We start from the raw sequence: 13,683 nt of genomic DNA on the forward strand, positions 1-13,683 counted from the left end.
AATATGGCCTAAGGCTGTATAACTTTCTGACACCATTTAAAAAAATAATTTCACCTGAGTTCTCCCTTAACTTTGTATGCTAGAGGTCTCTAACTTGTATCTCATGATAATTGTTCCACTGTTCTAGGCCATGCTATCGATTATCTGAATGTTTCGGACATGATTCTTGTTGTGTTACAGAGAGGATGCAGAAGCGCCTAAAGCTCGCCTGATGAAGCCTGGATCATCATCGTCCGGCTCCAGAAGCTCTCGCTCAGGTTCTTCATCTACTCGGTCCACAACCAACAGTGCCTCTCGTAGCCAACGAACGCTCTCAACACAGGAAGCTCCTCATGGGGACTCAAGGCACCACTGTCTGGAGCAGATATAGAGGAGCTGAAGAAGAACCGGGTTATTTAAGACATAAGATCTTTAAAAAAAAAATTAAAAAAAGAATGTATGTGTCATTTGTGCCACCAGGTAAAAGACATTGGGCCTCCTGCCTGGACAAAGCTTCGCTAAGAGGTCTTGCTCACGTAAGAATCTTTTACAGACCACGTATTTGGTTTATTCACCAGTAGAGAATTTGCACCTTTTTTCAACAATAGACGTCAAAAACCTGCAAAAGTGAACTCAAGACGCTATTAAGATTTCTAGTCAAACAGGTAAAAGAGATTATATTTAGAACCTGAACTCTTAAAAAGGGAATGTGAATACGAGTTCTACAGATTGTAAAGGCTTCGCGTCGTGGACAATTCGGGGGGAAAAGGAGAAGTTACAGTTATTATGATAAACTATGTAGCAATGTGAATTGTTTTTGTAAAGGAAAACTTCCAAATACTTTGTTGTTGAAGGTACGACGTAACGTTGGACGATATAGCTGTTCTATGAGGGAGATATTTTTTTATATTTTTATTGTTTTGTGTGATTTTTAATGTTCCGTAAAGCCGAAAACTCGATGGGCTGATCTGCCTATAGACATAGTGTAAGTCGGCTTAACGGTCGGTCTTTTCTTCTATTCTCAGTAGAGGTCTAGTATTGGTTTTAGCGCATAGTGCTTCTGTCACCCTCACACATTAGAGCAGGGGTGCCAAACTGGGGCCCTCCAGCTGCTGGAAAACTACAATTCCCCATCATGCCTGGACAGCCAAAGCTTTTGCCATCCAGACATGAAGGAAATGTAGTTTTGGAACTGGAGGGCCAAATAAATATTCTATTAGAGTGGTTCACCCCAAGCTGTGGCTCTCCAGCCATTGCAAAACTACAATTCACAGCATGCAGGGAATTGTAGTTTTGCAACAGTTGGAGAGCCACAGATTGCAGGACACTATAAACAACAAGAGCTGGTGACATTATAACTTCCCCTTGTGCCTCAGCGATGTCACTGGATCCCAGTGAGTAAATAAGAATTCTATTCAAGACCAAGCCATGAGAAACATTGCCAAGTCCTAATGTAGTAATGCTTTGTGCAAAGCGACTACCTCTGTGCAGTGTACGGATGCAGGATGGAAGCTCCAGCAGATTTACTAAGGTTACTACGATTATCGCTCCGTGTAATAAATACAACAATCAGCCAATGACAACGATCATTGGCTGATCGTTGATATAGGTTTGAACCTATAATTGTCGGGCGCCGACCGCGCAACTTGTAATAGAGGTGCGCGGCTGACCATATACATTATCTATCCAGCCTGAAGGACTTCTTTTGCGGTCTTCTCCCCGAATCCAGCATGCTCCAGCTTCAAAACGTCCTGTCTCAGCTGACATGCCGCTCAGCCAATCACTGGCCAGGAGCTCTGAAGCTGGAGAGCACGGGACTCGGGGAGAAGACCGCAAGAGGAGCCCTGCAGCCCGGACAGGTAATGTATAAAGTTAAGCAAGGGCTGCAAGGACATCAGTAACGATGTCCCTGCAGCCCTTGTTAAACGATAATCGAGCCGTGTAATAGGCCCACTAAACAGCGCTCATTTACAGTTATTATCAGGCCTTCATCGGCCCGTGTAATAACACCCTAAGTCTTCTGAACACAGACCCTCGGTACAAAAAGCCTGGATTTAGTAGAGTAGGTAGAAGTACCACTGCAATAAAAAAACCAATATACTCCTGCATAAGCTAAAGGGCTTCCTTCTCTCATCAGGTCTGATATAGGTACTGACTAAAGGTATATCCCTGCCATACGGCCTCAACGATTGAACAAATCTATAAACGGCCCATTTACATGTAGCTCTATTTATATGGAATTGTTACAACTGTGAAACTTTTACATGTAGAATAAAATTCACAGGGACAACAACTTGGCCAAGGTAAATGTTCATGTGTGTGGGGTGATCGGGAGAGACAGCCATTGGCCAAATAAATGGCTATTAAAAGTGGGGTATATGGGCACCTTATTAAAGAGCCACTCTGAAGAAGTGAGAAAGTTATGTAGATTTACTTTTAATTAAAAAAAACCTCAAGTCTCCCAGTACTTACAATCTGTTGAATGTCCTGCCGGAAGTGGTTTATTTTTTCCAGTCTGACACAGTGCTCTCTGCTGCCACCTCTGTCCATGTCAGGAACTGTCCAGAGCAGGAGCAAATCCCCATAGAAATCCTCTTCTGCTCTAGACATTTCCTGACACAAACAGAGATGGCCAGAGCAGGAAAGGTTTTTTATGGGGATTTGCTACTGCTCTGGACACTTCCTGACATGTACAAAGGTGGCAGCAGAGAGCAATGTGTGAGACTAGCAAAAATCCACCACTTTCTGCAGGATATGCAGCAGCTGACAAGTACTGGTAGGCAGAAGTCTTTAGAAATTTATATACCTTTCTGACCCATTTTTTTTTTCTCCAGAGTACCCTTTTAAAAATAAATTCTGGCGTGTCAATTTTCATCCAGTTGTATCAATTATAGCTACATTTCAATGGGCCTCGGATACCGTAAATTGGGGAGATGGAGACTTTAAACAGGTACTTTGTGGAAATGTTTACATACAGGGCTTATTTATGGCGTTTTGATGCTCTTTTATATAGTAACAGCTGATAAGTAGCCATTCTTTTAGATTAGTCTATCCAGCCTACCCAACAGCTCGATCTAAAGAACAGGACGCCCGGCTGTTTCTGTGAAAGCGCTAGAAAAGAAGCCATAAGTATCAGTCCGAGATGGACCATTTGGTTGGCTGGAATATTTATTCATTGCGATGAATAGATATTGTGGATGGTTTTTAACATTTTTCTAGTAAATAAAAAGGATAAAAAATGTGTCACAGCCCCTAACCTTTTGCATGTCAAGTCTATGAGAAGTAATTCAAAAGTTTTCTATATAATTAACCTTCTCATTTCATTAAGTCAAGAGCGCTGTCCTTCTGTACCAGTTCTCACATCTTACATGGACGTCAGCTTTCTTGGGTGACACTTTTTCCTGGTGTGTTACCCTTTACTGTTTCTGGCCTATATAATACCATGGCTGTATATTTTTTTAGGTTATTAGGCACAGTTTCAGTCAACATCATATGTTCATGATCAAAGAGGAATTACAATGACAATACATTCTATACATCCTGTACATACATTTTTCTCTGATTCTTGCCTATAAATTTTTATCTATATAATAATAAAACAGTAGTAGTGAGTCCTTGTCAAAATCTAGCTTGTCCGCAAAGATGATGTGACCTCTAAATTCTCTGAAAACAAAAACCAAAGACCTACTAGACATATCGATCTATTTTATAGGCTTTGTACATGCAACGTTAAAAATAGAGGAAAGGCGGACGATTTTACTAATTAAAAAAAAGTCAGTTTTTGCCGCGATTTAACTGACTGTAAAGGCAATGCATTGAAGTCAATGGGAAGACGGACGTCTAATGCACACAATGTATTGAATAACTGACTATTTTACTGTGGACGTCAAAATAATGAACATGATCATTATTTTTGGACGTCTTTTGCAAACAGCGGACGTTTTTTATTAGTTGTTCACACGGTTTTTCTTTTGTCCGTTTCTTTCTTTGTTTTTACTATTAAATTCAATGGACTTTTCAATTAAGCCACAGCCAAAGGTCAATTAGTAACCAAACTATTATATATATATATATATATATATATATATATATAATAATTTACCAACAACCGTCATTGCACTAAGGGCCCTTTTACACAGAAAGATTATCTGACAGATTATCTGTCAAAGATTTGAAGCCAAAGCCAGGACTGGATTTGAAAAGAGGAGACATCTCAGGCTCTCCTTTATGACCTGGTCTCTGATTATAGTCTGTTCCTGGTTTTGGCTTCAAATCTTTGGCAAATAATCTGTCAGATAATCTTTCTGTGTAAAAGGGCCCTAAGGGGAAGCCAGCCTGCTAAATGATGTCTGTTATTTTAGACTCAACATGACGGACGTAATTTAATTGGAGCTAAAAAAAACGTTGTGTGAACGTAGCCCTAGACAGGAATAAGTGACTACACGCATATCCCATAGATAATTATATAAATAATTTATCAGGCATCACTAAAGACTACCTATTCGTCTATTCGCATGCAAATTTATTAAAGTAATATGTATCAACTAAGGAAGACTTCTGAAGCAGATATATTTCACAGTATGTGATAAGCTCCAAGATGTACTTGGCTAAAAAATCAAGTACCTTACAAGTATTGATGCCAAAGATTGGGCATGTCTTTTAATATATATTGAACAAATCTAATAACCTAAAAAACAACTAGTAACTTCAGCCTTTAAAGAAGTATCATATGAAAACGGGCCTAATAGCCCAACTGTACCAGCCAATCGCCTCCTCCTACTAAGAAGTTTCTAGAATCCCAAGTGTTCTTCTAAGGGCTTATTTACACAGAAAGATTATCTGCCAAAGATTTGAAGCCAAAGCCAGGAATGGATTTGAAAAGAGGAGAAATCTCAGGCTTTCCTTTATGACCTGATCTCTGTTTTTAGTCTATTTCTTGCTTTGGCTTCAAATCTTTGGCAGATAATCTGTCAGATAATCTTTCTGTGTAAATGGACCCTAAGATTCAATCAGAGTAACGAAATTGTGTCATTAAATTATTTCGCTCTGGTTGCGACAGTTGTTTCTCAATAAATTTTCGCCATACTTTGAAAAAATTAGTTGTGTATCTGTCCGGAGTACGTAGGGTATCCAATCTATTAATATAAAGTAAATCCTTTAATTGATCTGATAATTCAGATTGTGTTGGGATAGAATCTGTAAGCCAGTGCCGTAAATGCTAGCAGTGTGATATGAATTCCTTTAGCACCTATCATTGGACGAGAATCTGCCATATTTGATGTCAGTATTTAGTGAAAAAAACAACGCGTTGGGGAAAGTTGAATACCTTGTTCCTAAACGCGTTGTATGAATGATAAACATTCCGAGCAGCCTTTTTGTACTTCCGGACAGGTCCACATGCAGTGGAAGAGATCAGCATGTGCACATTTTGGACAGGCTCTTAAATAATGGCTAGGAGCTTCATCACGTGCAAAATGAAAGGCGTATATGGCCTTATGAATAAATTTAAGGTGCATCTCTCACTATGACTGTATTTTATTGGAACAAATTTAGAATTATTACTATAAGACTCACAGTATGGCTTTAGTATGTCATCATTGCCAAGACCCTAAGAACAGTGTGATTTAATGTAGCATAGGTGAACTGCTAGGTGCACCCTGCAAATTTAGTATAAGCTGAAAGACTAAGGTGCCCAAATATGTTAAAAGGAATCTGTCAGTGAAAATCCAGTCCAATCTAAAGGCCTCATCATGTTATAGAGCAGGAGGAGAAGACTAATAGCAAACTAATATACAGTGTTGTGTAATTCAATACATCTTATTGATTGAATACCTGCTTAGCGGTGCAGTGGGCGGGTTCACTCAGTGACTGACAGTCTTCCCTGTATGAGAGATGGCAGTCACCAACTAGGACCACCCACTGGACTCCTAAAGAAGGATAAGCAGGGATTCAATCAATAAGTCGCAAAATATACAAAATCTTTCCCCACAATACTGTATAAAAATCCCAACGACTCCTGCTCTATAATAAGCTGCAAGCAAATCAGACTGCTTTTTAAAAAGGGGTAAAGGGGTAATCCAGGAATAGATAAAACACAGCTACTTTCTTGCAAAAACAGCACTACCCCTGTCCTCAGGCTGTGAGTGGTACTACAATTTAGCTCCATACACTTCAATAGAACTGAGCTGCCAAACCCACACCCAAACTGAGGACAGGAGAGGTGCTGTTTCTGGAAGAAAGCGGCCATTTTTTTTATGGGTTTCTTCCACATGGCCGCTTTCTTCCAGAAACAGCACCTCTCCTGTCCTCCGTTTGGGTGTGGGTTTGGCAGCTTAGTTCTATTGAAGTGTATGGAGCTAAATTGTAGTACCACATTGTCGTTGCTTACATCGCCTACATTTTTTTTTTTCTCGTTTGCAGCTTACATTCCCCAAACCATGCTGTATGTCGCTACCACTAGAGGGCAGTGTGGGGGTCAAGGTAAAAGTGAACTAATCTCCCCAAATACAGCAGAAAGTGTTATGTCCTGTGGGTGGCAAACATCACATCTCAGCTTTTTTTGGATGATAATAATAAAGGCTAAGTAAAAGCTATAATCATTTATTAGTAATAAGCAGGAATAGTTGTGAAGCGTGAATGATAAACTTATGTATACAGACAGAGGTCTTGAAGTTAGTCTGCAAAAAGCCCTGTCAAGACATATGAATAACATGTTGGGCGCTCTTTCTGCTAGCATTGAGCTGCAGGGTCTGGCTCAGGGACACCATGTGTGACGTAGTTGCTCTCTTAAGTCAATGGGCACCATGTACTCCTACATTTTCCCTGCAGCAGACGCTCTGGGGAGATGTACAGCTACTCTCAGCAGCCCCCAGCAGTAACCAATGATTTTCAGCAGTTTTAGTATCTAGACTTGCCCATTTGGGGCACGTAACTATGCAAAAAGGCAAATGATAATCATCTGCGGGCCACAGTCCCTGCTTCTATATTTTGTCACCAAGCTCATTCTAGCCGATGTGTTGATATAGTTATTTATATCAATGGTAAAGCCCAATAGGGGTTTGCCTGGCATTGTCTTATTTATATCACTGCCCGATAACAATCACTATCATTAGGAATTGTTTATGATATGTAAAATAATACAGATGTGCCAAGTAATCCAATAAACCCAATGGTAACAAAACTGGCTGAATCGCCATTAGCAGTATTACTGGGAATACAGGAAGACGGGAAAAGAGTCAGCAAAAAATAATCACTTGTCATTACGAAATCACTGTATCATAATCCCATAATGCGTCTCAGCAGAAAGACACTGACCTCAGGGAACATCAATAGATTCACAGGACTCTTTTTAATGGAATATTTCTATTCACAAACCCCAATTATACTTCTTAATTAAAAAACAGAAGCCACAATAGGGATAAAGAAGTTGGGTTAGATACAGCGCTCCAGGCTTCATATAATCTCATCTCATCTCCAGATTTTCCCAGGATCTTCTGACAAACATATGTCTCTAATGATAAAAGATAAAGCCATACTGCAAGCTCTGTAAGACATAGACGGTACGCCATGTACGACTGGGATCACATGTACGATCTTGGTCAGGACCAGACGTCTAAACGAAAAAAGATGCAAATCTTTCCATTATAGTTTTTCTGTGTCTGTTTTGGCTACAAGTACTGATCAAAATTTCTGGTTTAAATGATGATACCATAAAACCGCTTCTGTCATACAAGTTACAGTGGTATGGTGCTAAGAATAGGTTGTAGGTGCCATCTTGTTCACACAATATAGAAAGGCCTATTGTCTGATACCTCTACTGAATTCACCCCGCAGTATGACTTTCACTTTCTTTTATTGCTGGCAGTACCAACTTTCATTTTCTTTTTAGCACTGGTAGAATCGACTTTTAGGGTGGTATTACACGGAACGATTATCGTTTGAAAAATCGTTAAATCGTTCGGATTTGAACGATAATCATTTCGTGTAATAGCAGCAACGATTAAACGACCAACAAGAAATCGTTGATCGTTTAATAGGATCCGGACCTATTTTTATCGTTTGATCGTTCGCTCATCGTTCGCGCATCGTTCGGTGGAATAAGAATTCACAGCTGAAACGTACACAATATCGACGACTAAACGACCGCAAGAACGATCATAAATAACGATCATCGTTTCGTGTACTTGGGCGAACGATTTCGGGTCGTTTGCTTTAGCGGTCGTTTAAGATCGTTTATCGTTAATCGTTAGTCGTCGGAAAATTGCTTGGTGTAACAGTACCCTTACTTTCTTTTTTTTTTAGTGCTGACCTCTCAGCATAATGCACTGCATCAATATGTTCTGGATTATTGCAGATGGCCCTAAGCCTATGATTACAGACATATTTGTCCTCAATGAGAGCGTCATAAGGAAGTATAGACACTTGTCATTCTTTGAGCAGAGGCACACAAGAAATCCCATTGAAGCAATAGGACAGGCAGATTTTCAAGCGGAATCTGCCGCGCAGACTCCTCTTGTAAATCTCACCTCTTTTGCTCAGTGTGCACCGGCCCTTAAAGGCCATTAATGCTCCACTGGGAATTCTGGGAAGAAGTGATACACAGACAAGCTTTCTTTTCAAGGAAGTGTGTGCGTTTCCTGGTAACATCCATTAATCCTGGTAATATCCTTTCTGACCCACTCACCGAAACCTTCACATACAGTTGTATCGGCCGCCCAACCTATAAGGGTATAAACCCACACACCGTATAAGCAGCGTATTTACTGCTGCGATACGCAGCAAATACGCAGCAAACACGCAGCAAATACGCAGCAGATTATATCTAAATAACTGAACACAGCATCAAATCTTTACCAACAAATCTGCTGCGTATTTGCTGCGTATTTGTTGCGTATCTGCTGTGTATACGGTGTGTGGGTTTGTACCCTCAGGGTTCTGCATTTTCAGCTGTCAGCTGCTCCGTTAGCTATGACACATTCCTGACTTCTAGTTGTATTTTCAATTATTGCACGGCAGATGGCGCCCTCTCTATTAATATGTAGCTTCTTTATATTGGATGTAATGCAAGAAGTATCACACAGTGCCCATCAGCTGCAGATCTGTATTAGAAAATCCACAGCAGATCCACTTTATGCCACCTCCAATGTGATGACTTTCTTCGCTTTATTATACATTTATAAATAGATATACTAACATCCAGTCTTACATTACCTTTTAGAACTGCATAAAAGATCAACTACAAAAGCCCTATGGGATATGACTATCTGCTCATGGGTAATCCATAATGTAGAGCCAACCATGACGCTTCCATCAATCACAATTGAGGCCGTCCTCAGTAAAAGTAAAGCTCCCCATCAGAAGCTTCTTCAGTCTTTCCTTGACATCCGTAGTACTAAGTTCCCCTTGTGGGGTATGGGCATCTTTGGGTCTCCTCCCTCAAGAATGAGGGGCCGGGTATGGCTACAATGCCCTAGAGCACAGGTGTGAAACATGCAACCCTCCAGCTAAAGCTTTGGCTGTCCAGGCATTATGGGAACTGTAGTTTTGCTGGAGGGCCGCATGTTTGGCCCCATTGCCCTATAGGTATGCTCCTACTCACTATCATTTCCTAGTTGTCTCAGACACAAGCATATTTTCAAAGCCTTACTAACAGAATGCTAAAGTGATTTAGTTATTTAGGTGCCACAGGGTAAGAATACTATTAAAAAGGACCTATGGCCTCTTGCCATCATAATCCACATGCAGTCCTTGCCCCACAGATTCTTGCGCTTTGTATATTTCTTCTAGCCCCCCCCCCCCCCATCTCATTATATATCTCTGCACCCTCACCACACAATCACCACTTGTGGGCTTCTGTTTTGCCCTTTTTTTCTATTTCTTGTTCCGTCTGTACCTTTGCGGTATGAATCCATACTGGAGGAAATCTGAATAGGACAGGCTGGGTGCATTTTAGGACATTTTGTCCCCTTTGCAGGTGGGTGATCTGCTGGTTCCCTTAGTGGGAAGGAGATGTGAATAGCTGGGGGATTGTACTGCTGACCCCATCCTACATCTCCGAGCTCTCAGACCTTTGTCCCTGGGATCATCTTTAAAGGCACTTTCAGATTTTAAGGGCAGTTTCATTACCTTCTATAGACACTACACAAAGTTAGCCGCATGTGATTTATGCTGATCCCTGTACGTTAGATGGACATTATAGAGTTTGTCAGAAGCTGCTGGGGTACCACTATTTTTTCTTAACCAGCTAGTATAAAAGTTAGCCTGTAAGTCAGTATTCTTTTCCTGTTACATAACTATATGTGTTGTCGACTCTGCTCTCCCTATTGCCCACCCCCTTTGCTATCTGAGCTCTCAAAAGGATATCAGGGTGCTATGGAACAGAAGGCTGTATGAACTTTGGAAGGGGGGCTGCCCAATTCTGTCTCCACCTGATCACATGGCATGGGTCATCTTAATTTTATACTAAATGGGCGTTCCAGACTGGACCATTTATCCCCAATCCTCTGCATAGGTAATAACTACTAGACCACTGAGGGTTTGACCACTGGGACCTTCACCAGTCACTACATTACCCTGTTCCCATGAGCTTCAAGATCCCGACCAGCAGGATAGAGGATTAAGGCCACTAAGAGTAGAGATCAAGGCCAGAAGTGGGCAATGGGGTTGCAATTGTGCATCTGGCCGCCTCTCCATCCAGTCTGCAGCACTGACAGAAACAGTCAAACACAACTGAGCCCAACATGCGTCTTGCTTTTACACTGTGAAGGGAGAGACAGGCTACTCACTCACAGCGCAATGGCCATGGTCTTGTGGCTACGGGGAATGGGTTACAAATTTCCCCCATTCTGTCAACCACTGAGGTTCTGGTGGTCTTCTCCCCCATCAATCTAGCACTTATACCCTATCCACTGAACAGGGAATAAATGCCTCGGGCTGGAATACCAGTAGGGAAGCGAGAAGTAATATACTTCAAAGAGAGATTTGTACAAAACTGATCTGACTGTGACAGAAAATCCAATTATTGTATAAACGTCTCCGAAGCGATGTGAGACAATTCTCATTCCATAGATAAGGGTGATACAAAGCTGTCATTACTGCTCCTTACATCACCGTCACATCCAGACTCAACATCAGTCAGTGCGATGATGATGAAGGACACAACCGCCCCTCCCCGAGGACCAACATGATACTAGCTTTATTTTCTAGAAAGGACCTGGCATGGTTCCCATGGGGGTCCCATAAGGTATTTTTCTACAACTGGTTAAAACGTGAAGTCTTCTATTGTTTGTTCTTTACAGAAGTGTAGTTCTTGTTTTATGTTATTGCACTTTAGTTTTCCTTCAGGCTCTTTTCACACTGTGATAATGGCTTTCATTCACGCATTTATTACGAAAAGCTCACAATGTTTACAGTACACAGGTCCCAGGGTGGCATCCATCACCCATAGGCCTCCATATACAACAGTATACTTTTATACTGGATGCTGCTGGGTGAATAGGGGCCTACAGATCTGTATAATGTAGATGCTGGCAGCTTTCCCAGTGCGTAAACAAACACTGCTAAATGCAATGTGAAAGTAGCCTAAAGCAGGTTTAATTTTGGTACATGTTGGTTGCTACATACTACTCTCATAGAACTGAATGGTATAACTTTGATTAAATAATTGCTTATGGAGTATAAAGTCATTTCTGAATATAATTTAATAAAAAAAAATGCTCTTATGAGTTCAAATGTTGCTTTCATTTGTCTGGGTATAGAAAACAGCAAGCATCACCATCATGAAATATAACCAGCAGGGTCCAAATACCATATTACCACCCATATCATGTGTGCTGCCATGAATACAGCAATTTACTGTAACTTCAAATCTGTGCCATTAAATCTACTGCAGATCTGCTGAAGATCCTGTATGTGTGAACAGAACGGGCCCTTATGGGAAACTATCAGCAGGTTTGTGCAAATAAAACCTGCTGATACTCCCTGAAGTTCTTTCCCTCATGTTGCCTGTGTGGTTATTCTTTTTTCGTTCCTCCCAGCGTTCTGCAGCATTTTGATCAAAGTTTCTTAGCACTGGGGGAGTTACCCGGGCGCACAGAGCACCCCTGCCCGCCCCTCCCACTATGCGTATTTATGTATGCATAGTAATGCCACTCGTGTACGAGATATGCTGCTTCCAGCGCATGCACGATTTACAGTGTGTCCTGGCTGAGAAGAATCTCTCCTCAGCAACCTTTCATCATCAGAGATATACACAATTATACTTACATCATCCGTGGTGTCTGGGGGCCAGAAAAGTGTGCTGAGGAGAGATTCTTCTAAGCCAGGACGCTCTGCGAATCGCGCATTTGCCGGAAACAGCCCTACTCGCACATGAGCTCTTCCTTGCACATGCGCTGTTACGAGCGGCATTACTATGCATATATAAATACGCATAGTAGGCAGGGCAGAAGGGTGGGCTGAGCATGGGTGCTCTGTGCGCCCGGACAAGGCCCAGGACCGTATTACCAGCTGCTGCTGCCCTAGGCACTAAAACTGAAGACGCCCCATCTTCACTCATCAATTAGCATTATGATTATCTAGTTTCTGAACATCATCTTGACATTTCTTAGGGCTGTTAGGGCTGTGGCCGCCGCTGCACCCGCTCTAAAGCAAACTAATTAGTGTCTGCACCAATCACCTTCCTATAAATGATCACCTGCCCTACAGTCCCTGTTGGAGCCTCTGCATGCTTCCCATAGTGTATGGTCCCAGCTTCCCATGATTCCTTGCTGCTTGTGGTTCTTTCGCCATTAGAGTCTGATGTGTTCCAGCTCTCCAGCCTATGTGCCTCCTGCTACACCTTGCCCACCGCTACTAGCAAGCAAAACTAGGGGTAGCGACCTGGAAGTCGCCTGCCGCAGCAAGCCCGTCCCGCCTTGCGGCGGGCCCTGTTGAAAACCAGCGGCCCCTTAGACTCGGCTCCCTGGTGCAGCTTACATCTACGCTAGTGGTGGTACAGCAGATCCACGACTCCAGTCTTTACAATATCTGATCAGTCTTAGGCCGCATTCTTACATTTACTGTACCTAACCGCATGTAGCCGATACCAGGCCCTCATGCGGTAACCAATAGGCGTATGGCCAAAAACCTTGTAACAGCACATGACTACTGGGGAAAAATTGGGAGCCTGGTTTAGGCCACATGCCTTTCTCTACATGTAAAAACATTGTCTGAAGTGCGTTTTAACTGCTTAAGGGCTCGTTCCCACTGAGCAAAAGCAGCTGAATTTCTGCGCTGAATCAGCGCTGAAATTTCAGCCGTTAAAATAGGTGCAGAGCTCATTTCCATTGTGTTGAATGGAAATTCTGCTCTGCAGTTCACACAGTGGAATTTCCGCACTGAACTAATCCGCTTTCCGCCAGAAGAATGAACATGTTCATTCTTCCGCTAGCGGAAGCCTATACAAATCAATGGGGCTCTGATTTTCTGTTTCAGCGCGGATTCAGCGCGGATTCAGCGCGGAATACAAGCGTAATACAAGCGGAAATTACTCGCTGAATCAGCGCGGAAATGGGGAAAAGGGGGGGGGGGAGGATTCTAGTATATGTTCTGGTATAGTCTAGTTTACTCACCAAATACTCGCTGAATTTCAGTGCTGAATGCATGCGGATTCAGCGCGGATTCCTCGAGTATTCCGCGCTGAATTTGTCAAGAGCTGATTACGAG

General features: G+C 42.1%; 1 protein-coding gene and 1 long non-coding RNA gene across 3 annotated transcripts in view; one reads left to right on the forward strand and one right to left on the reverse strand.

The window, feature by feature from the left end:
- The window catches only part of CLMP (CXADR like membrane protein), an 88,761-nt gene extending 87,094 nt beyond the window's left edge, over nt 1-1,667 (forward strand). Inside the window, exon 7 of the mRNA XM_069948640.1 lies at nt 181-1,667. Within this exon, the coding sequence (XP_069804741.1) occupies nt 181-370 (190 nt within the window). The 3' untranslated portion in view covers nt 371-1,667. The remainder of the gene's footprint in view (nt 1-180) is intronic.
- Nucleotides 1-13,683, reverse strand: part of LOC138769908 (uncharacterized) — a 65,945-nt gene that overhangs the window by 33,407 nt on the left and 18,855 nt on the right. The window lies entirely within an intron of this gene.

This window comes from Dendropsophus ebraccatus, chromosome 12 (assembly GCF_027789765.1).
Source record: "Dendropsophus ebraccatus isolate aDenEbr1 chromosome 12, aDenEbr1.pat, whole genome shotgun sequence".
Classification (NCBI taxonomy): domain Eukaryota; kingdom Metazoa; phylum Chordata; class Amphibia; order Anura; family Hylidae; genus Dendropsophus; species Dendropsophus ebraccatus.